Source organism: Phragmites australis, chromosome 23, assembly GCF_958298935.1.
Source record: "Phragmites australis chromosome 23, lpPhrAust1.1, whole genome shotgun sequence".
In the NCBI taxonomy this organism is placed as follows: Eukaryota; Viridiplantae; Streptophyta; class Magnoliopsida; order Poales; family Poaceae; genus Phragmites; species Phragmites australis.
In genome coordinates, this window is record NC_084943.1 from 1,071,638 (window position 1) to 1,096,152 (window position 24,515).

Here is a 24,515-nt window from a genome sequence, read left to right on the forward strand (position 1 = left end):
TCATGAGTTCATATATTTTTAAAAGATATAGGATCATGTAAGAAGACTAACAAAATTAGTTTCATGATTTTTGGATTAGCAAAGAGTAAACTATGCATTTACCTTGTTTTAACAAATAAAATTTCTCACAGAAAATTTTGAACTTTTTTATGAGTATAAATACTTTTATCATGTAGATCATGTTACAAGGAAGCCAACAAAATTTGTTTTACTTGATTTGAAGCTCGGATGAATTAGTTATTGATTTTACAAGATTGAACCCTTTTTTAGGTTTTTTGTTGAACTGCGCTGAAATTTGATAAAACCGCTCGATAAATCGAGAAAACCGAGCGGTTACCGACCCAAACCGCTCGGTAACCGACCGAATCAAAAATGCGAGAAAATCGCTCGGTAACCGACCCAAACCGCTCGGTAACCGACCCAAACCGCTCGGTTACCGAGAGGGCAAAAACATGATTTTTTCGCAAAAATTTAAAATTTGCCAAATAAATTTTCTCCGATTTTTTTTGAATTTTTAACCGGTAACCGCGGTTATCGCGCATTTTCGGTTACCGCCGGAGCTCGGTTAACCTTGTACCAGACACGCGCACGAGCAAGCGCTCCGCTCCCCACCCAACCAAAGCCAAACTGCACACGGCCACGGCCATGGACGCGAGCGCGCTGCCGCTGCTCCTCCTGGCCGCGGCGGCCGCCGCCGCCGTCCTGGTCGCCGCAGCGCTGAAATGGCTCAGCGCCGGTTGGCTGTCGAAGAAGGGGGCGGCGCGGCTGCCGCCGGGCAGCACGGGGCTGCCGCTGATCGGGGAGACGCTGCGGCTCATCTCCGCGTACAAGACGCCCAACCCGGAGCCCTTCATCGACGCGCGCGTGGCCCGCCACGGCGGCGTTTTCACCACCCACGTCTTTGGCGAGCGCACCGTCTTCTCCGCTGACCCGGCCTTCAACCGCCTCCTCCTCGCCGCCGAGGGCCGCGCCGTCGACTGCAGCTACCCGTCCTCCATTGCCACGCTGCTGGGCGCCCACTCCCTGCTCCTCACGCGGGGTGCCGCGCACAAGCGCCTCCACTCCCTCACAGTCACCCGCCTCGGCCGCCCCGCCTCGCCGCCGCTCCTGGCCCACATCGACCGCCTCGTCCTAGCCACCATGCGGGAGTGGGAGCCCGCCGCCACCGTCCGCCTTCTCGACGAGGCGAAAAAGATCACCTTTAACCTTACCGTCAAGCAGCTTGTCAGCATCGAGCCAGGGCAATGGACCGAGAGCCTCCGCCGCGAGTACGTCAAGCTCATCGATGGATTCTTCTCCATCCCATTCCCCTTCGCCTATCTCCTCCCGTTCACCACCTACGGCCAGGCCCTCAAGGTGCTCGTTCTTTTGCTTTCCTCTCCCCATTCTTTCCCCTATTTAACATTGCATTTGCCCTGTGAGGAATTTATGTGTGCGATTGATGCGTTTTTCACCATAAAGTTGCATTATTTGATTCGATTTAGGCGAGGAAGAAAGTGGCCGGGGCGCTACGGGAGGTGATAAGGAAGAGGATGGACGAGAAGGTAGAAAATGGTGGCGCGAATGGGGAGGATGAGGACAGGAGGGAGAAGAAAGACATGGTGGAGGAGCTTCTTGAAGCAGAGGGTGGGAGCTTCTCAGCTGAGGAAATGGTGGACTTCTGCCTGTCTCTGCTGGTGGCTGGCTACGAGACGACGTCAGTGCTCATGACGCTTGCTGTGAAGTTCCTCACTGAGACACCCACTGCGCTGGCGCAGCTCAAGGTATGAATCAGAAGAAATTTGCTTGGTGATGGGCAATTCCTTGTTGGAATGTTCGGTTGAATACGCGATCCATGGGCACGTGTGGTAGTAGGTAATGTCAATTGTCAAATTAGATTAGACATTGGGGAGGATACGTCAACTGATTTCATAATATGTTATTATAATGGAGGGTTAGATTAACTTAATCTGTCATACATCAGGTCTTGTAGTCTTGTCCAACAAAAAATCTGCTGCCGCCGGCTTGTGTTTTTAGGTCGAATTCTAGTACAGTTTTTTTAATCCAGACAACAGTTTGTTCACTGCAAGGTTACTGTCCAATTTGCTTGCTTCTCTTTGAGCATCCTGCAATAGGTGCTGATGATGTTGCCTATTCCTTATCTTATTGTAGTCTGAGAATGAATCTGCTATGAGTACAACTGGTACTGATTTCCTCCTGAAACGTTTTATTGGTTATGCGTAAAAATGCCTTATTTCTTCTCATTTTCTGTACTTGGAAGTGTGCCAAAGCTATCCAACCTAACAGCCGAAAGTGAGAATCGTTGGCAACATCATAGTGGAACTGGGACTGAATTTTAACCACTTATGAAACCTTTGTTTTCAGTAATTTAAGCTACACAGTGGTACCTAGTTGGTCAAAATGTTTTTCTGCTTCATTTCATGTCCAAATATTTGCTGATTTTACAGGAAGAGCATGACAATATCAGAGATATAAAAGGCAAAAACCAACCGTTGGAATGGAGCGATTACAAGTCAATGCCATTTACACAATGTGTAATGATTCTTAGGCCCTATGTTCTTCAAAGTTGCCTTCTAGCTATACCATGCCCAGAACACAATGCCTTTTAGCTGTTTCATATGTATAAAATGTCTCTTGAAAAGAATATTTGAGCTTAGTTGGATTTTTTACATTTTTGCAGGTGATAAACGAGACACTCCGTGTGGCCAACTTAATAAGTGGGGTATTCAGGCGAGCAAACACAGACATTCATTTTAAAGGTATTTCTGTAGAAACTATCCTCATGTTTTCCAAACTTCTTAATCAAGAAGATTCATTCGTTTATAACATTTTGTTTTTTTTTTTCATTAGACTACATTATTCCAAAGGGCTGTAAAATATTTGCTTCATTCCGAGCTGTGCACCTTAACAATGAACACTATGAGAATGCTCGAACCTTTGACCCTTGGAGATGGCAGGTGTTGCTACTGTTCTCATATTCCGTTTTGTATTGACTTATGAAAGTAAAGTATAGGCCTGCAAAAATACACATATGCATTATGCTTTATGGTTGTTGCGCAGAGCAAAAATAAACTTCAGAACACGGTAGGGGCCAATTTGTTTACTCCCTTTGGTGGTGGACCTCGTCTGTGCCCAGGCTATGAGCTTGCCCGGGTTGTTGTTTCTGTTTTTCTCCATCATCTTGTGACGCGCTTTAGGTAAGACATCGTTATCTTTCAAGTTTCTACTGTTTTCCAGCCATAGGATGTAGATAATGGTACGATGAAATTTCAATCTGTGTGTTCCAAACTGGATGCCACTCTGATTGAATTGTGCCTCTTGACCAATGAATCTGCAGCTGGGAAGAAGCCGAAGAAGATAGGCTTGTCTTCTTTCCCACCACTCGAACTCTCAAAGGATACCCCATCAATCTCCGGCGTCGACCAGATTCCGTTTTCTGACCTCATATCAGTTTCCAGTTGCGCTTATCTTCAAAGCAAGATCAAGCATAGATAAAGGAAGAGGAAAACTTGTCGCTCGTAATTAGTGTATTTCTCTCTTTTTTATACTTTCTCTATCTGTAACTTGGCACAGTATAGCATTTAACAAACTCGTGTGGCTTGTAAAATGACCCAAACTGCTGTGCATACTGGTTACGGATAACATTTTGTCGTGTGTTTGGCTATTCTAAGATCTAGCAAAAATCGTGCTAGTGGTGTATATCACCGTCCTAAATGATGTGATGGAGTACAATTCAGACGATGCTGTTCTATCAGCAATGGGAAGGAGGTCACATGACATCTCCACTCCTAGATTGTTGACAATCTTTGTCAAGCACATCACTATCAACTGTTGTCTGTAAGTTTATGTTCATCTGCAACTAGGTATAATGGAAAGATCGTACGCTCTGTTCCAGTCTCCACAGCATACATCTATTGCAAAATTTCTGCCCCATAAGTGTAGACTTCCAATAGCGTGTGCATGACCCTAAAGTATTTGATCAGAACAGCTATACACATTGAAGAGGACCGTGCTTTCATTGATCCATTGTACATGGCTTGCTATTGCACACTTGAAGGGCCCAAAACATTGCTCAAGCTACCCAGTAAACTGCAGTAATTGCATCAGAAACTGAGTTTTATTAGTCTGAAAATATTTGTGTATCTGTCAGTAGGTGCAATACAACCGATCGAGATTGTATGCAGGGTTTTCAGACTCTATAGGATGCATGTATTGCCAAGTTTTTCCTCCATAGCTTTAGACTTGCAGTAGCAATGTGCATGACAGCATGAGCCTACAGCACATAATCTGAAAGGACTGTGCAAGTGCAGTAAGCCACTATACATGGTCAGTTGCGTACTAGAAGAGCCAGCAGCATTTCTCAGGAAAGCTGCCCAGTGAACAATAGAGGCAGCAGAAACTGACCCGTGCTTCCCCTCTCGATGATTTTTATAGACGTGGGGATGAACCCCAATTTCAATTAATGAAATTAGACATCACTGGATGTCTGGTAAAAAAAAGTTTATAAAAATAAAATAAAATAAAAGATAAAAATGCATCACGTCAAAATAACCTTATATTTACTAATTGGAGGCTCCTTTTGGTGCCTCCACGTTAATCTTAGAAAAGTCCTAAAAATTCTGATAAAAAAAGCAAAACATTCAACCGTCGAATTGATTGATTGATTATCTGTAACCATAGATCAACAAACAGACGAAACAACGTAGAAGATTAAAAAACAAATTATAGAATTCAGTCTTAAGACTACTTCTTGTTTTATCTTTTCTTTTTTTTTATTGTAGATAACCTTTGTCCAACAAGGTTACGTTACCAAACTTTAACTTAGTTACGTTAGCAACAAACACACTTTTTCAAATCAATTAAAATATGGTAATTAAATATGTGTGTAATCAAACATTACAAAATTAAAATAATAGAACGCAAACATATTATGGATTATCACATAAAAATAATATCAAAAAATTTATAATGTATTTCTAAAAATAATAATATGAGATACGGTGACGACATTAAAAATAATAATAATTTCAAAAAATCAAGAAATAAATAAAAATCAATTTGCATAACACATAAAATGAAAATTTTAAATTAGATCTATTCACAAATAATAAACATAATTCTAATATTATGAACAAAAATTATATTTATATTTTACATTCTAATATTCAAATATAAATAGCTGATATATCTTAGCATACAACTATTATTAATATAAATATCTATAATTCAACCGTAAGCTAAATATCTAACTTGTGCAGTTGCACAGGTTAATGCGCTAATAGCTATAAGAGCAAACTGTAACCTAGCTAACACTTTAAAAAAAACTTAGTCGCAAAAGAGCTATCATTACTCACGATGTATTTGTTCAGTCGCAACCAACGTCCCCTCGCGATGATAGGACATCAAGAAGTCGCCCCTACCTGCGGTTGCAACCGATCGTGCACGGACGCTTTGCTCATCTGCCACCGTCACCGGCGTACGTACGTACGTGATAGTACAGTGATGCATGATACGATCCCAGATCTTGAAACGAAACTCATGGTGCCTCACCGTGCACGTCCCCTTTTCATGTGGCCTGTTAGGCTGTCGCGATCGTGAGAGCATGGGAAAGGGAGGCACTGTCCTGTCGGAGCAATCATGCATGCAGCCGATCTCTCCGCCATGTTCTTCTAGTGATCTACTTTGAGGGGAGGATGCGATGCTTTGTGAACACGAAGGCATCCAATCCATGCATGCATGCAAGATATATCCATGCATGTTCCATCTATTGAAATCCTTAACCTACGGCCATGTTGGAAAAGCCACCGTAACTGTTTCGTTTCCTTAATCATGAGATCATGCGTGCAACTTAGCAGAAGAGAAGCTGATGAGAAAATGGTGCGTCGATCGCATAAAGCAATGCATCATCTTGCCGGGTTACGTCCACTTTAGTACTGCACAATGCTGTGCGCTATACATGGGTGCTGCTCATCAGGCCACATGCATGCATAGCCTCTAGCTCCACGAAACAGTTGATCGAGATCACATAACATGCATGTTCATGATTGCAAATCGGAACTATCTCAACAACCAAGAGCTACCTCTCATACCAACTTATTTTTGCACACACACACACACACACACACACACACACACACACACACACACATATATATATATATATATATATATATATATATATATATATATATATATATATATATATATATATATATATATATATCATTCATATGGTTGCCGACACATAATTCCAAATGAGCAGCTACAGTGTATGTATACTCGATCGTCAAGCTAGTGTCAGATTCATATAGCTAGGAACGGATGGATGATGACAATATGGCCTTCGTCAAACCAACAAACATCCACAAACGAGCCAAAAATTGAAGCATGCATATCGACGAAGAATCATGCCTTTTCCATGCATGAACCAGCTAGTCTTGTAGTACGGCGTACACTCCCTAAAGCTAGCACGAATCACGCAGATGATCGATCGTCATCCCAGGCGCGCTGCATCTGCGTGTTCCTCCTCCTCGGCCTCGGTGGGCAACTTGAAGCTGCAGGGCCGGCTGATGGAGGGCCAGTCGACGATGCAACCCTCTCATGGAAGAAGTCGTGCGAGCGCGGCATCGTCCTGAGAGTGTCGCCCGCCTCGTAGCCCTCCTGGCACACCGCGCACCAGTAGTGCTCCTTCCCCCCACCGTCGTCAAAGGCATGCAGGCCCGCCATGGCGATGGCGCTGGCCGAGGCCGGCACCGGCACGCCGCCGAAGCCGCGGTTCCTGTGACGGACTCGAAGCTGAAAAGCAAACGGATACAGGTGACGAGCCCGCAGAAGCGGCGCTCCATCCGTCTCCTGTTGCGGCTGCGGTTGTTGGCAATGGCTAGTCGTCGTGCACCTCCACGCAGAGGTGGACAGGCAGTCAAAATGCAGGGGAGACGGGGCAGTCGAGATGTGATCGATTCACGGAGAGTGGGGTCGGAGTCAGATCATTTCTTTTATATAGAAATTATACGTCACTTTATTGATTAACATAAAAAATACGAAAGCAAATCTTATAGGCCTTTTTTTTTTCGAAAAACTTTTTCTCTTATAATAACACATGTCTACTTACTCTCTTCTTTTTAAACTAACCATTAAATCATAAGATAGATGGTATGGATAAGATCTAGTAAGAATCTTTCTAGACATAATTCTACAAAATTTACTTCTAGAAGTACAATGTAAGGGTCTAAGAGTTTCAAAACCAAACATGAAGACCACGATTTAACAAAAGAGCGGTCCTAACAAGCTGAAGTACTTCTTTGTTTGAATTTATATCTTTATAAATAAAAATGGTTTCCTGAAAGGACGACCGTCGATTTTTAATCTCACCTCAGAAGTCGGATCAATTGATGCTGTCCCCGCCGGTTAGCGTATCTGGGCTGGGCTAGGTTGGAGATCGGATCACCACTGTTAGGCTCGTCCCTTCCTAGTCCAATCTGCAACGGGCCCGCTTGTGCCTTGCTTCCAAAAGAGATCCACTCGCATTCGGCTGACTCCACCGCGTGCCACTCAGGCTTTGCCTCCACTGCCACTGTGAATCCTAACAACCGTTGGTTTTGGATGCACGACAAGGCTACATTTCGCACCGCGGTGGCTTTTCAAAAACACTTCTTCTTGTTCTAGATTTGGATGTGGTAGTTAGTTGGAAGTATTTTTTAGTCCGTAGAAGTAATAGACTAATAGTATATGTTTGATAGAGTTTTAGCTGTAAATTTTTTTAGAGCTGAGTACCTCTTTTTAAAAATTTGTGGGTCTACAGCTGGGTACATCTTTTTAGTTGCTGGTGCAACATTGCCCGCGCCCTAGTCGGCGGCAAGAGTGTGCGGCCTTGATGCTACCTTTGGTCGCGGTGGCATTCTCTGCCGTCAGCCTAGTCACGAGCGTGGTCACCGCAGGCACGTCGCTGACGACACGATAGGATGAGTCGACGTAGAGGGCTAACGCTTAGAGGCCCGACGTCACGTAGTAGCTGCCCAGCATGCCACATAGCTAGTTGAGAGCTGTTTTTGCGTCGGCTTTGGCGCCACATAACACGAAGACAATGAATAAACACTACTACATAACAGAATATCAATACCGATTCAAAACTAGCATCACTACTAGTTTTGAAACTGACAGTGATAGTAAGTATCATTGTTGGTTCAAGCCTTAACCCGACAGTGATAACTCAACTATCAATTTCGGTTCTAACCTTGAACTGGTGATGTCGGTGAATCAGGAATCAGGGGTCCCCGAATCCCGAGGCTAGGTCAGCAGTTTGCCACGTGGCGCCCTCCCGTGGGGATCATCTCCGCGAGGTACGAAAAGACTAAGTCCCGGGAGGGGGTGCTCGGGGCCACGAACAGTGGTCCCCGAGTACCCGAGTTCCCCGATGATCTGCGAAGACCAAGTGCCGGGAAGAGAGTGCTCAGGGTCATGATCAGTGGCCCCCGAGCATCCAAGTCCCCCGACGACCTGAAAAGCCGAGTACCGGGAAGGGTGTGCTCGGGGCTGCGATTAGTGGCCCCCGAGCGCCCGAGTACCCCGAGGACCCAAGGAAGGTAGTTCCGGGAGAGAGTGCTCGGGGCTGCGAACAGCGGCACCCGAGCACTCGGTTTCCCGAGGATCCGAACAGTCAATTCCGGGAGAGAGTGCTCGGGGCCGTGAACAGTGGCCCCCGAGCACTCGGTTCCCCGAGGACCAAGAGAGGGCGTTTCCGGGAGAGAGTGCTCGGGGATGTGAATAGTGACCTCCGAGCACTCAGTTCCCCGACGGCCCAAGAAGTCCTTCGTCGGTGGCCCCCACGGGGGTCCATGAAAGTGCATCTAGGCCTCCTAAGTGGGTTTTGGCTTATTGATGACAAAACGATTAAGGAACTAACATGCTTATCTAAGTTATGAACAGGTTTAAGCATTAGTTGAAAAGATAAGTGACGTTTGACGCCCGTCGAAACAAATGTAGAATCAACGAAGAGTACTCAATAGGATTTAAATTCTTTTATTTTTGAAATTGAGTCTAAGATAGCCGCTCTATTAACAGGGTTGCATTTGATTGCTTGGTTAGTGTCTCAATGCTCAAGACATCCCTTAGAACCAACTAGTTGAGAGACACAATCACCCACGGACACCGAGTTTATTCTGCAAAAATTCACTGAGTCCGGATACTCCGGTACTCAGTATTTAGTCCGGAGTCTCCGAGGTAGACTCCGGCAGAGAGTCTCGGTTACGATTTATTTTTATTGGAAAAAGACCAGAGTCTCCGGTGTTCACCGGATACTCCGGTAATTTATGGATTAACAGACCGGAGTCTCCCAGAGAGTCTCGGTTAAGGTGTTTATTTTAATTAAAAAGGACCGGAGTCTCCGGTGTTCACCGGATACTCCGGTAAGTGTTTTAGTGTTAACCGGAGTCTCCAAGGGAGACTCCGGCAGAGAGTCTCGGTTATCTTTTAATCTTTTTGATAAAAAGGACCGAAGTCTCCGGTGTGCACCGGATACTTCGGTACCTGGAGAGGTTGGAAGGTCCGGCTAGTCTCCGGACTTAATATTTTTGGAAGCCCTGTCAGGACCGGAGACTCCGGTGTTCACCGGAGACTCCGGTAATTTAACAGAACTGTAACGGCTAGTTCTGACACGTTCTGTGACCGTTCTGACGCCGTTTTTGGATTTAGGGCCAGATACTCCGGTGTTCACCGGATACTCCGGTCAGTTCTGACAAAATAGTAACGGCTAGTTTTTGAGAGAGGGTTATAAATGCTCCCACACCCCATGGCATTTAGGGCTTGCTGTTGCTGGTGAACTTTAGACCTCTTGAGCACTTTAAGAGCATTCAAAGACCCTCCAACCACCTCTAGTGCAAAGTTTGCAAAAATTTAGAGAGTTTGTGTTTGGAGAGGATTCTAGCCACTTGAGCATTGAGTTCTTCATCGAGTATTCGCTGCAATCATTTCTCTTGAAGCTTTGGGCTTCTAGACGGCAAGGCGTCGCCCGTAGAGCACCCAAACTTGTGGAGTGTCACGGGAAGTTTGTAAACATCTTCGAATTGAGTAAGAATTTCTAGCTTGATCTTGGTGGTCGCTAGAAGAGGATAGGGTTGGAAAAGACCCGGCTCTTTGTGAGCTCCTCAACGGAGATGTAGGCACTTCTTTGTGAGGTGGCCGAACTCCGGGATAATCTCTTGTGTTCGTATTTGTTCAATTTGCTTTATTGTGTGAAATTTGTGATTCATCATACAAATTGCTCTAGTGATCATCTTGCTAGTGTTAAGTGTTATTCTAGCTCTGTGATATCCAGTAGACCTAGCTTCAACCTTAGATTCTAGCTATTAGCTTTAATTCGTAGTTGTTCTAGAATTCTTGTATAGACCGGAGACTCCGGACTAGACCGGATACTCCGGACCAGACCGGAGTATCCGACCTTCATCGGAGTATCCGGCAGATTTAATCCACAGTTTTAGTTTTAATTTTCAGAAAAGCCTATTCACCCCCCCTCTAGACACTTTCAGTCCAGCGGTGAGGTGTCAACCAGTGAAAAGGCTTGATGCCGCATTTAAGAGGGCACGTGGCCTGTCACCTCCAACTGATCCTGCCACGCTCGGTGTCAGTCCCTACCACATCCTGGCAGAAGGACGTGGGGACATTTAATGCACGGGTCCCATCCCGCGTCATCCGGCGCGCCTCGGGATAGCATCGCAAGGCCCAAGGCGCACCGCCTGCCGCCCTGCTGTGTCAGACGAACAAGACCGAGCGGGCACGCTGGGCTGCTCTGTCGTTGCCCGGTGGGCTCTCTCCACAGCGCCCGTTGCCAACGCCATCATGACGACCGAGGCCAGGCGGGGGGCACATTTTCAACCCGCTGTCACTTCGCGCAGCAGCCCATAATGTCTGCTTTTCCATTTATGGTGCCTTGGAACTCGTGCCCTCTCTTTCGGGGCACGCTACCGCCGACGGATATTTAAGAGAGCCAGCGGACACGGACAAGGAGAGGTCTTTTAGGACTCTCAAGGGCTCAGAGACTCAGACACACACTCTCAGAGATTGAGGAACTCTGAACACAGACGCCAAGACTCGAAGAACACCTCAGTACAAGCACAGAAGTTGAGACCACCGAAGAACAAGGAGCCCGAAGCTCTAGGATAGACAAACATTCTTGTAACCAGCAACATTCCTGAGAGACATTCTCAGGGCATTTATAGCATCTACACAGGAGTAGGGTATTACGCTCAGTGCGGCCCAAACCTGTCTAAAAATCCCTCTGGTGCATTTACTGCATTCTGCATTAGATCATTCCATCCCACCTGCCATCGCATTTACGCCCATTTATTTCTCCCGCAAACATATTCAGAATCATCCCCCCGGCCGAATCTCAAAAAGGGGTCCCTCTGGATCCCTGTGATAGGAGTTCACGCTCTGACAGGTGATAATCCACTTACATATGTAAAAAATACTCTACCGTGAACTCTTTGGTATAGGGATCTGTCTCGAGTTAGATCTCAAACTTGAGATAGAGACTCCATACCAAAATGTTTGTGGCAGAGTATTTCATATCTAAATCTAAATTCGAAGCAGAATCTCAATCAACATTAGGATCAATATGTCATATGGTGCAAAACTACTTAGACCTCCTAGCTCCTGGTAGAGTGATTTTGCACCACAAGGCACACTGATCCTTATGCTCAAGCTTCATCCTGGTGGAGAGTGAGCTTCTGCTTGATGGTGCGAAGCTAATAGTCCGCATCAAGATGGTTCTCGGTGCGCATGAAGGTGGGAAGACTAGTGTGGAGAAAATCCGAGTAGTCGTCACGACGCTCGGCTCCTCCTCCTCCTTGAGGGGCCGTATTGCACACGAGTGCCTTGAGCAAAGTGGTCTGCGCTTGGCGATTCTGCTCAATTTGCAAGAGCGCATCCGCCATGTTCAGTGGCAGAGGCGACACATGATTGTTCTCGTTGGAACCCTCATGAAGATCACCTAAATTGCCGTGGGTCCCCATCCCGCCGTCAATTCCTAGATTAGTGACAACAAGATCTTGACAAGAAAAATAATTAAAAGGAGTTTTGGACGACAAGGAATATATAAACAATATGAATGCAGTCAGGCTCCTTAAAGCCATGATAACTAGTTGCGTGCAAAATGAGAGATAGGAAATGACGTATGCTCGATCTTATCTACTGCATTTCTTTCTTGCGTGCATCGCTCCCCAAACAAACATAATAATCACAATCATCACCCTTCACGCGAGAAAGAAATATTTTTCACGTGAACGGTGCTTGTGCAACTTGTCGCACAAGCAATGTTTCATCGTTGTTGCCAACGTATTCACTTCCCGTACCTTTACCTTACAGGACACCCCATGTAATCGCCACATGGGTAGATGATCATAACTACCATCGTATAGTAGATGTTCATATGTTATCGCTAACATATTCATTTATCATATCATTGTTGTACGGGACACACCAGGCCTCTGCCTCACACTGGTTGAGCCCCCGATATTAACTACTATCGAGATGTGTCCCTTACCTTCTTACCTTTGTAGACGATTGCGTCGATGCAACATTTGTAAAATGACAGTATTATAAATAGCAATCAACAGAATTGAAGGAAATATTAAACAGTCATAATACTCATACAACACAAAGCTTCATCATACAAGTCTCATATATAGGGCATAGTATAGCTAATTTTTAATCGTCCATAAGTTTCGTGAAAAGAACTAAGCTCTATTACATAATTCTTAAATCCATGGACTTAAAACCGATTAAGAATAAGATGAGTTAGAGATCATGTTTAAGCAGATTATCAATAAGAAGAGGTACGAAAAGCTCTAATATAAGATGAATAATAAAATAATGCAAATACTTAAGAACTAAAGATAAACTTTAGTGGGTTATCTTAGTGACATTGACAAGTTTTATTATCCCATCCTAAGTATTTTTAGGCTACTTTATTAAACCAAGTTCTGATACCACGCTGAGGGGGATCATCCAAATAGTATTCGAGCTAATCATTAGTACGATTATTTTTCGTAATCACATCCACAATGATCAACTGGAATACTATTCCGGTAGTCTCAGCATGTGTTTATTTCTAGGATCGGAACAAACACCTTTACAATAAGTATATTATCACAAGACATAATAAAGAGCGAGTAATTAAATTAAGTTACAAGTCTTTAAGTAGATTAAATTTTACAATAAAATACATATCTTGAATATTTGTTAGAGTAGTTATGCAGCTGTCGGTGTACCAGGAACTGGGGGTCCCTGAGTCCCGAGACCAGGCCGGCCGTCCGCCACGTGTCACTATCTCGCGAAGTCCCTCCTGCAAGATGAGGAAAATCTAAGTTCCGGGAGAAGGTGCTCGGGACCACAGCCTCTGGTTCCCGAGCACCCCAGTTCCCCGATGACCCGCAGAGTCCAAGTACCGGGAAGAAAGTGCTCGGGAGGGTGCCCGCTCGCCCCCGAGTACCATAGTCCCCCGATGGGCCAAACAACCAAGTACTCGGGAGAGAGTGCTCGGGGCTGCACGTGGCAGCCCCCGAGCACTCGGTTCCCCGAAGGATCTACAGAAGGGCTCGGGAGAGAGTGCTCGGGGCTGCACGTGGCAGCCCCCGAGGACTTGGTTCCCTGAAGGTTCTACATGAGGGCTCGGGAGAGAGTGCTCGGGGCTGCACGTGGCAGCCCCCGAGCACTCGGTTCCCCAAAGGATCTACAGAAGGGCTCGGGAGAGAGTGCTCGGGGTTGCACGTGGCAGCCCCCGAGGACTCGGTTCCCCGAAGGATCTACAGGAGGGCTCGGGAGAGAGTGCTCGGGGCTGCACGTGGCAGCCCCCGAGGACTCGGTTCCCCGAAGGTTCTACAGGAAGTGCTCGGGAGAGAGTGCTCGGGGCTGCACGTGGCAGCCCCCGAGCACTCGGTTCCCCGAAGGTTCGTGCAAGATCACCCGACGCCCCGACAACCCGGAAGGACCCGTCGGCGAGGTGTCAGCCAGTCAAAGGTCTGAAGCTGCATTTAATGGGCATGCGCGGTCTGACATCCTGACATTCCCAACTACCCACGCCGCAGTGTCAGTCCCTGCCATGCTTTGGCAAAGGGGCGTGGGTCCATTAATTGCACGGGTCCCGTCCCGTATCATCTAGGGTATCTCGGGATAACGTTGCCAGGATCAAAGCGTTCCGCCTGCTACCCTGCCCTGGCAGAAGAACAAGACAGGGTGGGCGCGCTGGGTGCCTCTGTGGCCGCCCGGTGGGCCCTCTCAACGGCGCCAAGACGTCCACAGTAACGGGTGGTCGGATACGCACCGCGTTTTTCCACCGCCCCTGTCACTTCGCCCGGACGGAATGATGACGCCTTTCTCCGTGGCGTATTGGAACTCGTGCCCCCACTTTCCCATTTGGGGTAAGTCGAGGTCGGCGTGTGTATAAAAGGAAGGGATGGATAACACAGGAAGACAGACCTAAGAAACCGAGATAGAACCACAGGAAGACAAGCCCAAAAACCAACCCGACACTCTCGAAGAACACCACAAGCAAGCTTGGGTAGAGCTAGAGCAAGGGAGCCCCAAGCTCTCTGTTAGCCATACACCCTTGTAACCAGGCACATCCTTGAAGGATTCCCTTCAAAGAAGTATATTGCATCCACACAGGAGTAGGGTATTACGCCCCCGAGCGGCCCGAACCTGTCTAAACCCCGGTGCATTTATTTCTTTTTGCACTAGGTCGATCATTCCCCCACCACCGACCGTTGCATTTATTTTCGTTTCCATTTATTCCCCCGACGAACTCGTTCGGGATCATCCCCCCGGCCGAATCTTTAAAAAGGGGTCTCTCGGGATCCCTGCGATAGGAGTTCATCCTCCGACAGCTGGCGCGCCAGGTAGGGGGGAATATCCCTGAATTTGTTCGTTTGCTTCCTTCCATAGGAAAAGATGGCCAGTGGGCACCGTCTCCAGCGTTCCGGCTCCACTTCCAGTGACGGAGCGCTACCCGACGCCCAAGAGGCCCCAGTCGCTGCTGCGTTCCAACAGCAGCCGCTATACACGCGCGTGGTTTTTCCCTCCCAAGGGGACCAAGGCGCTGGGCCCAGCAGGGCCGCCGCCGCCGCCGCCGCCGGTGATGCACTTTCCGACCCCCAGCAGGAGGTCGAGACCCTGGCCGCCAGGTCCGCCTCTGGACAGCGCCGGGTGCCACTTCGGCGCAGACTCGCGTTCAGCGAGGCCAGCCCGGGGAGCGTGCTGCTTGCAGCGCATGCTCTCCTCAGGCACCCGCCCGTCCAGGCCACGCCGAACACTCCGGAAGGCCGGTGGATCCAAGATGTCGTCGCCTTGGTCGGCACTGCTCGCCGCCAGGTACTGGCCGGGAGTCCTCGCACCACCACCCAGTGTGGCACTGCCAGAACTGGCTCCTCAACGGGCAACGTCCGCACGGGCCGGGGGGCCTCCAGGCGGAGTGCCGTCCCCCTGACCGTGTCCGAAGCCCGGAACCTTCGCTTGCGTCTTAACGAGCGGAGGGGCCACGAGGACGCTCGTGTCACTCTCGAGCGCCAGCGGGAAACCTGGTAGGAGGCCGAGGCAGAGGGCCAGGCTTCCTCTTTCCCGGCCCACGATCACCGGGAATCCCCGGCTTGCCGGCATTCACCGCCAAGGACACCCGCTCGCGCCGTGGGGTACGGCACCGGTTGCCGCGCCTTTGCCGCTGAGCTTCGTCGGGTCAAGTGGCCCTCCAAGTTCCCCCCCGAGCTGCCGATGAAGTACGACGGGTCCATCGATCCCGTCGAGTTCCTCCAGATCTACACAACGGCCGTTCAAGCGGCCGGAGGCAGCGAAAAGGTGATGGCAAATTATTTTCATGTTGCCTTAAGGGGTTCTGCCCGCTCCTGGCTTATGAACTTACCCCCAGGGTCTATTAGCTCCTGGGATGACCTCTGCCACTAGTTTGAGGCCAACTTTCAGGGCACATTCACGCGCCCCGGCTTGGAGTGCGACCTTCACGCCGTGAAGCAGCAGGAGGGGGAGACGCTGCGGCGCTTTATACAGCGTTTCAGCCAGGTTCGCAACACCATCCCGCGGGTGGCCCCCCACGCTGTTATCGTCGCTTTCCGGCAGGGCGTCCGCGACGAGCGGATGCTCGAAAAGCTAGGTACGCACGAGATCGAGACCACTGCGGAGCTCTTCGCACTAGCCGATAAGTGTGCCAAGGCTGCGGAGGCCAGGGCGTGGCATGCTCCCCGCCCCGCCGCCGACCAGCCAAGTTCTTCCCGCTCCGACAAGCGGGAAAAGAAAGAGAGAAGGAAGCGCGAGGCCGCTCCCGTCGAGCCGGCCCAGGGCCCCGCCCATAGGCCAGCTCAAGAGCCCGACCGCCGGCAAGAGCGCCGGGCGGGCATCGACAGACGGCCCGCACCCGCAAGGGCCCCTCCTCGGGCCCCCGTGCCCGCAAGGGCCCCGGCACCAGCTAGGGCACCGGCTCCCGCAAGAGCCCCGGCCTCTGGCCGGGCTCCTGCTCCAGCGAGGGTCCCCGCTCCCGCGGGGCCCGAGCCAGGCAAATGGTGCCCCATACACCAGACCAGATGGCACGCACTCACAGAGTGTCGTACGGTCAAAGGACTCGTCGAGCAGCGCCAGAGGGAGCGCGACGAGTCCCGCGGGGGAGGCGATGCTGAGGTCGCCCCCGACAACGCCGAGCTCGGTTTCCAGGAGCCCGAGCATGCCGTCGCCTTCATCGACGGAGGCGCCTATACGTCTTCCTCGCGCCGTGGCATTAAGGTCATGATACGCGAGGTGTGCTCGGCAACCCCGAGCGAGGAGGCCGCTAGGCCCCTGAGGTGGTCAGACGCCTCGATCACGTTCAGCATGGCCGATCACCCCGCGAGTACTGCAGCCGTGGGGCGACTACCCCTGGTGGTGTCCCCCACTGTCTGCAACGTTAAGGTCGGCAGAGTGCTGATCAACGGTGGTGCAGGCCTCAACCTCCTCTCCAAGGAGGCTTTTGAGAAGCTGCAGGTGTCCTCCAGGCGCCTAAGGCCGTCGCTCCCCTTCTGCGGAGTGACCCCCGGGCACTCCCTGCCCCTCGGGCAGGTCGAGTTACCCGTGACCTTCGGGAGTCGGGACAACTTCCGCACGGAGTGCGTCCTCTTCGACGTCGCGGAGCTCCCTCTCCCCTACAACGCCATCCTCGGACGTCCGGCGCTCGCCAAGTTCATGATGGCCGTGCACTATGCATATCTCACGGTTAAGATACCGGGCCCCGCGGGCCCCATCTCCGTGATCACCGACTCCGGCGGCGCCGTCTCCCGCGCTGAGCAGTCATACATGGCTCTGGTTTCCGCGCGGGCTGAGGTCGAAGGTTCTACAGGGGGCCCGGGACCCTCTTCATCCAAACCCCGACTCGCCGCCGACGCCTCTGTTCCGACGAAGGAGGTCGTGGTGGGCGAAGGCGCTACCCAGGTCGTCCGGATCGGCGGTGACCTGGGCAGCAAATAGGAAAGCGCGCTCGTCGCCTTCCTCCGGGCTAACGCAGACGTGTTTGCCTGGCGACCGTCCGACATGCCCGGGATCCCTAGGGAGGTGATCGAGCATCACTTGGCGGTGCGTCCGGACGCCAGCCCGGTGAAGCAGAAGGTCCGGCGGCCAGGAGTTTATCCGCGAGCAGGTCAGCAAGCTCCTCGACGCCAGATTTATCCGAGAAGTCCTCCACCCCGACTGGTTGGCAAACCCAGTCATCGTCCCGAAGGCCAACGGCAAGCTCCGCATGTGCGTGGACTACACCGACCTAAATAAGGCTTGCCCTAAGGATCCCTTCCCCTTACCTCGCATTGATCAAATTGTAGATGCAACTGCGGGATGCGATCTTTTATGCTTTTTAGATGCAAACTCTGGATATCACCAGATTCGCATGGCCGTAGGGGACGAGGAAAAAACTGCTTTTACCACTCCGGTGGGGACTTATTGCTACATGTCAATGCCTTTTGGCCTGCGCAACGCTGGATCCTCTTTCTAGCGCGCTATTCGTATTACCCTTGATTCACAGGTTGGCCGCAACGTCGAAGCTTACATCGACGATCTCGTGGTAAAAACCCGAGACCGCGCCACCCTGCTCGAGGACCTTGCCGAGACTTTCAACAGTCTCCGCACTACTCGCCTCAAGCTCAACCCGGAGAAGTGTGTCTTCGGTGTGCCGGCGGGCAAGCTCCTCGGTTTCTTGGTTTCTGGCCGAGGAATCGAGGCCAATCCAGAGAAGATCCGGGCCATCGAGCAGATGCGACCCCCGGCTCGACTCAAAGAGGTCCAGCGTCTCGCCGGCTACATGGCGGCCCTCGGACGCTTCATCTCCAAGCTCGGGGAGCGAGGGCTCCCCCTCTTCAAGCTCCTGAAGAAGTCCGGTCATTTCGACTGGACGCCGGAGGCCGAGCAGGCCTTCCGCGATCTAAAGAAGTATCTCACCTCGCCACCCGTGCTAGTGGCTCCCTCCGAAGGTGAGCCCCTGCTGCTCTACGTTTCGGCCACTCCTCAGGTCGTGAGCATGGTGCTGGTGGTAGAGCGCGACGAGTGCCTGGGGCCAGGTGCTGGGTCCCAGCTCCCAGAGGCCCCCGAGCACTCACCCGTCCTCGCGGCTCCCCCTGAGCGAGGGGTCGAGCCCGAGCACACTGCTCCTCCCAATCAGGGAGTCGAGCCCGACTATCCGGCCAGCCCCGACCATGCCGCCGAGCCTGGGGGCTGCAGTAGCCCCCCGGGTAAAGCCGCCGTTCGGGCCCGCCGAGTACAGCGACCGGTGTACTTCGTAAGCGAGGTCCTCCGGGAAGCCAAGACAAGATATCCCCAGGCTCAGAAGCTGCTCTACGCCGTGCTCGTCGCTTCCCGAAAGCTGCGCCACTACTTCCAGGTGCACAAGGTCTCGGTGGTTACCACGTATCCACTGGGACCCATTCTCCGGAGCCGGGAAGGCACCGGGCGTGTTGTCAAGTGGGCAGTGGAGCTGGCGGAATTCGACCTGGACTTCGTCAGTCGCCAGGCGATCAAAAGCCAGGCGCTCTCCGACTTCGTGGCAGAGTGGACACCGGTCCCCAACATCGTTCCAGAAGAGATCTCTGCCTATCCCGGGCATGACGCGCCCGGGTACTGGGTCATGCACTTCGATGGCTCCCTCTCGCTGAAAGGCGCAGGGGCCGGAGTGGTTCTCACCTCCCCAATGGGTGAAGAGCTCCGGTACATCGTACAATTGCAGTTCCGTGCGTCCAACAACATGGCGGAATATGAAGGTCTCATCGCCGGCCTCTGAGCTGCGGTGGGGCTCGGGATTCGTCGCCTCCTGGTCAAAGGGGACTCCCAACTGGTGGTCAACTAGGTATCCAAGGAGTACCAGTGCACGGATCCTCAAATGGCGGCGTACGTGGCAGCGGTCAGGAAGTTGGAAAGGCGTTTCGATGGCCTGGAGTTGCGGCACATCCCTCGTCGCGATAATACTCTGGCCGACGAGCTCTCCCGCCTGGCCTCCTCCCGTGCGCGCGTCCCTGCCAGAGTCTTTGAAGAAAGACTCGCACGGCCTTCCGTCCTGCCTGCCGAACAGGACGAAGGGGAAACCTCGAACTCAATTCAGGGGACCCCGGCGGTGCCCTCAGTGGGAAGCCCCGTCAGGGTGCCGCCGTCCGGCGAGTGCGCTGCACTCGCCGAATGTTCTCAAGATGCCTCGTGGATGTCTGACATCCGAGGGTACTTGAAGGAAAAGTTCCTTCCCGGGGATGAGGCGTCTGTCGAAAGAGTTGCTCGGCAGTCCAGACGCTATGCCATAGTAGATGGGGATCTCTACCGGCGTAGCGCAGGAGGTGTCCTCCTGAAATGCATCTCCCGGGCAGAAGGCGGCGATCTTCTCGCTGAGATCCACGAGGGCGAGTGCGGTGGCCATTCATCGTTCCGCACGCTGGTCGGGAAGCCCTTCCGGCAAGGTTTCTACTGGCCTACAACTCTCCAGGATTTCCGAGCTGGTTCGGCGCTGCAGGGCGTGCCAGTTCCACGCAAAGCAGATTCACCAGCCAGCTCAGGCTCTTCATACCATCCCCCTGTCATGGCCTTTCGCGGTCTGGGGGTTGGACATTCTGGGTCCATTCCCCCGAGCAATCGGGGGCTATGCGTACCTATATGTCGCCATCGACAAATTCACCAAGTGGTCGGAGGCGGTCCCAGTCATCAAGGTGACTAAAAACACGGCGCTCCAGTTTATCCGCGGCATCACCAGTCGCTTTGGCGTCCCGAACCGGATCATCACCGACAACGGCACCCAGTTCACGAGTGCCCTGTTCGGGGACTATTGCGAAGACCTCGGCATCAAGCTCTGCTTCGCCTCCGTCGCTCATCCTCGGAGTAATGGGCAAGTCGAGCGCGCCAACGCGGAGATACTAAGGGGCCTCAAAACCCGGACCTATAACGTGCTCGCTAAGCACGGGAAGGGATGGGTGGACGAGCTGCCCGCCGTGCTATGGGCTAATCGGACCATGTCAAGCCGCGCCACCGGGGAGACTCCGTTCTTCCTCGTCTACGGCGCTGAGGCGGTCCTCCCCTCCGAGCTCACTCTAGGCTCCCCTCGGGTGCATGCATATTCCGAGGGTGAGCAGGAGCAGCAAAGGCGCGACGACGTTGATTACCTGGAAGAGCGCCGGCGGCGCGCCGCCATTCGGGCGGCTCGGTACCAGCAGAGTCTGCGGCGATATCATCTGCGCCATGTCCGGGCCCGATCTCTCGAGGTGGGAGACCTAGTTCTCCGACGCGTCCAGTCGCGCGAAGGAAAGAATAAGCTGTCCCCTATGTGGGAAGGTCCCTTCACCGTGATCGGGGTCCCGCGAGAAGGTTCCTTCAGGTTGGCGGCAGAGGATGGGCAGCCACTCCCGAACCCGTGGAACATCGAGCACCTCCACTGGTTCTACCCGTAGATGACCATGCTCTTGGCTCAGGTCAACCAGGGCGGGGGCTTCCCCCCGCCCAAGTTGATCGGGGGCTACCACCACTTGGGTAAGTCACCTTCGCCCAACCTTGTAAAATTTGTAAATCCAATATCTCAATATGCAGTCGCTATGTCAAATTCATTTTTTCTGGATTCCGTATGTTTAATCTGTCTGGTGAGATGCTCGATTGTGCGAGAAAAAGTTCGCTCTCTCATTTTCCCTGCTGATAAAAGAATCCCAATCGGTATGCACGCGGGTAGTTGCTGCTGACTTACGTCCGGTATGGTAGGCTGTGGTGTTTGGTGTCGTGGCAGGCTCCCGGGCACTACCGAGTTCCGGGGCGCTCTGGGTAATCCTATCGCTTGAGCTGCTCGAGTAGTCCGGAGCTCAGGCCCCTGGAGCGGGCTGTCGGTGCTCGGTCTGGTCTGTCATACCCGGGCGCCACCGAACCATAGGACCTCTGGGTTATGCCTCTGTCCGCTCTCGTCCACCGGTTTGGGTATTCAAGAGGTCTCGGGTTGAAAACGAGAGCAGTCTATAACAAGTACCGCACTGACAGAGCGCACCAGGCAAAGAAATTCCCTATTCTCTCTTAAGTCACAGGCCGACAATCAAGAGCAGCTCGACCGCGAGGGCTTCGATGCCCCGATCGCTGGTCGGCCCTAAGGGTCCTCGGGTGGTCCTACCACTTAGGCATGAGTGGTCGAGATCACCCGACCCCGGGATCCTCGCGTGCTTCTGGGCGCTCGGGCACTACGGCTGAAGGAACCAAGTCCCCGGGCATCCCGAGCTCGGAAGCACACACCCCTCCTGGATCGGTTGGCCGAAAGGACGACAGCTGTCCAGTGAGTGGTTAAATTCAGACAAATTTACGTTCAATAATTTTATGTTCCCGAGTCATGTTCGGGGGCCCTCACATTTTAATCTGCTTGGCAAGATGATCTCCTCGTGCACAAAACCCTACCGTGTGTCTACTTTTTCCTGGAACGACAGAGCGGTTCGTAGAAAGGTGTACTGCGCGTACGGTAATGTTCGACCGAAGCCCTTCGTGGTGGTCGTGGTGTTCGGTCCGCTTTTAAGGACCCCGAGCACTAACGAGCCCTTGGGTGCCCTGGGTAATCCTATCGCTCGAGCTGCTCGAGTAGTCCGGAGCTCAGGCCTCAGGGGCAGGCTGTCAGTGCTCGGTCCGGTCCATCTTAAGCCCGGGCACCACCGGACCACGGGGACTCTTGGTCACATTTCCGCCTGCACGCGTCTCCCGTCTACTAACTGAGTGGTCGCGAGGTGAAAAAGTGTTCACCGGTTACGGCGTGTTCCGTGCTGGATCGATCCATCTCCCGAGCAAGGAGGTTCGTGTCTTTGTCTTTCAATTTAGATGATGCGGACTCGCGAGGGCTCGAGGGCTGAGCGCGCCGAGAGCAGCATTGGGACAACTTTGTTTTCGGGGATGGAAAGGTCGGGAACGGTCCGACTGAGTACTCCCCGGGACTTCAAGGCAAAACATCGGAAGGAACACTAAGTACTCAAGAACATTGGAGTTGCGAGCCCAAAGAAAAGCTGCCGTTCTATTCACAAGGCAAATACAAGCATTTCTGAGGGATCACTCCCATATTTACATCCGTCAAGACAACAACGAAAGAAAGAAAAATGACTACAAAAGCCTAGTCGGCGGCGGAGGCGGTGTCCGAGTCTTCTGGATCATCCCCGGGGGCTGGCGGCGGCGGCACTTCCCGCCTAAAACCAGCCGCCACTTCGGCAGCGGTACTCCGAACCGCTTCCCGGGCGGCCTCTCCCTCGGCTTCAACCACTCCTTCCCGCGCCGGCTCCAGCGGGAAGTTCGGGTCTCTGCTTCGGTAGCAGGCTAGGACATGCTCGGCCACCGCATGGGCCAAACCGCGTCCCTCCTGGGTGGCGAGTTCCTGGACGGCCCAGGGCAGGGCCTCGAGGCACTCGCAAACCAGCTGAAGCCCTAGGACTTGTCGTGCGGGGCTGTCACTCTTCTGGTCTTCGACGAGCCATCCGAGACCGCCCTTCTCCACGGCCCGCCGCATCCGCCGGAGTATATCCTCCAACATGTGCTGTAGGTTGACCTGCGAGACGAACGCGATCTCGAGCTTCTCCTTCACAGCTCGCAGCTGCGCCTCAAGTCCCTGGTCCCCGGTCGGGCCAGAAGAACCGCCGTCGGTTGCGGAGCTGGCAGCTTGCTTCGACTGCGCCACCAGCTCGGACAAGAAGCGCTCACGGGCAGTTAATTCTGCCTCGTGCTTCGCGTTCTCCTCCCCCCTGGTGGTGGCGGCCGCTGCCGCCGCGGCAGCCTCGACCTCTCGACGGCTCAGCTCCCCCTCCCGACGGACCAGCACGTCCTCTTGTTGGGCCAGCGAGTCCTCCCGGGCACCAAGATCCACCACCGTGATCTCATTGTCCACCTCCCGAAGGGAGATGTCCTCCTCCCAACGGGAGATGTCTTCTCTGATCTTCCGGAGGCCATCTTCCCAGCGTTGGAGGTCGGCGCGCGTCTGTTCAGCCTCGCCCTCCCGACGGGTCAGCTCGGCCCGCAGCTCTTCCGCCACCTTCTCGTGGACTGCGACCGCTGCCTCCTTCTCCTGCGCCTGCCCCATCCTGGCGAGGGCCTCGGCAGCCTGCTGCCTCGACGCCTCAGCCAGGCGGGCGGTGTCTTCTCGCTCCCGCGCGGCTTCCGCACGCACGGCCTTCAAAATCTCTTGTTCCCGCGCGACCTCCGCGCGGGTATCTTCCAGGAGTTTTTGCTCCCGCGCGGCCGCCGTGCGGGCCTCCTCCTGGGTGCTTGCGAGCTGCGCCCTCTCCGAAGTCAGCCGGGCGTGCTCAGCTACGAGCTGCCCCGCCTTCGCGTCCACTGCCGCGCCCAGCCGCCCGACCGCCACCTGGACGCTTTCGATCGCAGCCAGGAAAGGGTCGGCGGGCTGGCCGGGCGCCGGTGGAGCGTCGGCCTCCCCGCAGATCGCCTCCGGGGGGGTCCGAGGTCTCCACGGGATGCCACACCACCGTCCGCCCCAGGCTCTGCCTGCCCGGGGTAGGTTCCACCGGTGCCGAAGACTCGGGCGGCGGCCGCATTCCCGCCTCGGCCGTCACGTCCGCTGGCACCGGCAAGGCCGATGTCTCCACCATCATCCACCCCGGGCTCTGCATGCCCGGGGTAGGTTCCGCCGGCGCCGAGGGCTCGGACGACTGCTCCGTCCTCCTCTCGGCCACCGCTTCCGCCGTCCTCCCCGTGGCCGCCACAACCGTTGGCGCCCCCGCCGTCGCTGCATCCGCCTGCGTCAACGCGGCCGGCAGACTTGGCTTTGGCCTCGGCGCTCGCGCCCCTTCAATCACGGTGGCGCCCGCGGTCGGCCTGCGGGAGATAGGCGAAGATCAAAATCGAAGCTCAGTTCGGGCAAGGAGCGCCCAAGAAAGAGCAAGGAAGGAAACTTACCCGGTCGTCGTCCCCCGATACTGCCATTTGGCCGCCGGGAGCCTGAAGTCTGGGTCCGGCGGCACCGGCCCAGAGTCCTCCCGTCGCCTCTTCCGCTGGGGGCTCGACGGGGCCGCCGC

At 52.9% G+C, this 24,515-nt stretch overlaps 1 protein-coding gene across 1 annotated transcript; it reads left to right on the forward strand.

The window, feature by feature from the left end:
- The first annotated feature begins 579 nt into the window (after positions 1-579).
- Positions 580-3,664, forward strand: LOC133906458 (cytochrome P450 90A4). Its single transcript, XM_062348373.1, has 7 exons — positions 580-1,356; positions 1,485-1,763; positions 2,448-2,534; positions 2,681-2,759; positions 2,851-2,957; positions 3,061-3,197; positions 3,338-3,664. Exons 1-7 carry the CDS (start codon positions 646-648, stop codon positions 3,438-3,440), a joined length of 1,503 nt encoding a protein of 500 aa, XP_062204357.1. The 5' UTR covers positions 580-645; the 3' UTR covers positions 3,441-3,664.
- The last annotated feature ends 20,851 nt before the right edge of the window (positions 3,665-24,515 follow it).

What these genes read in the sequence shown, in the direction of transcription:
- LOC133906458 (XM_062348373.1), top strand. Translation starts at nt 646, where the DNA reads ATGGACGCGAGCGCGCTGCCGCTGCTCCTCCTGGCCGCGGCGGCCGCC. An exon ending in CCTACGGCCAGGCCCTCAAG is followed by an intron (nt 1,357 to 1,484) that starts GTGCTCGTTCTT and finishes GATTCGATTTAG; the next exon opens with GCGAGGAAGAAAGTGGCCGG. An exon ending in CACAGACATTCATTTTAAAG is followed by an intron (nt 2,760 to 2,850) that starts GTATTTCTGTAG and finishes TTTTTTCATTAG; the next exon opens with ACTACATTATTCCAAAGGGC.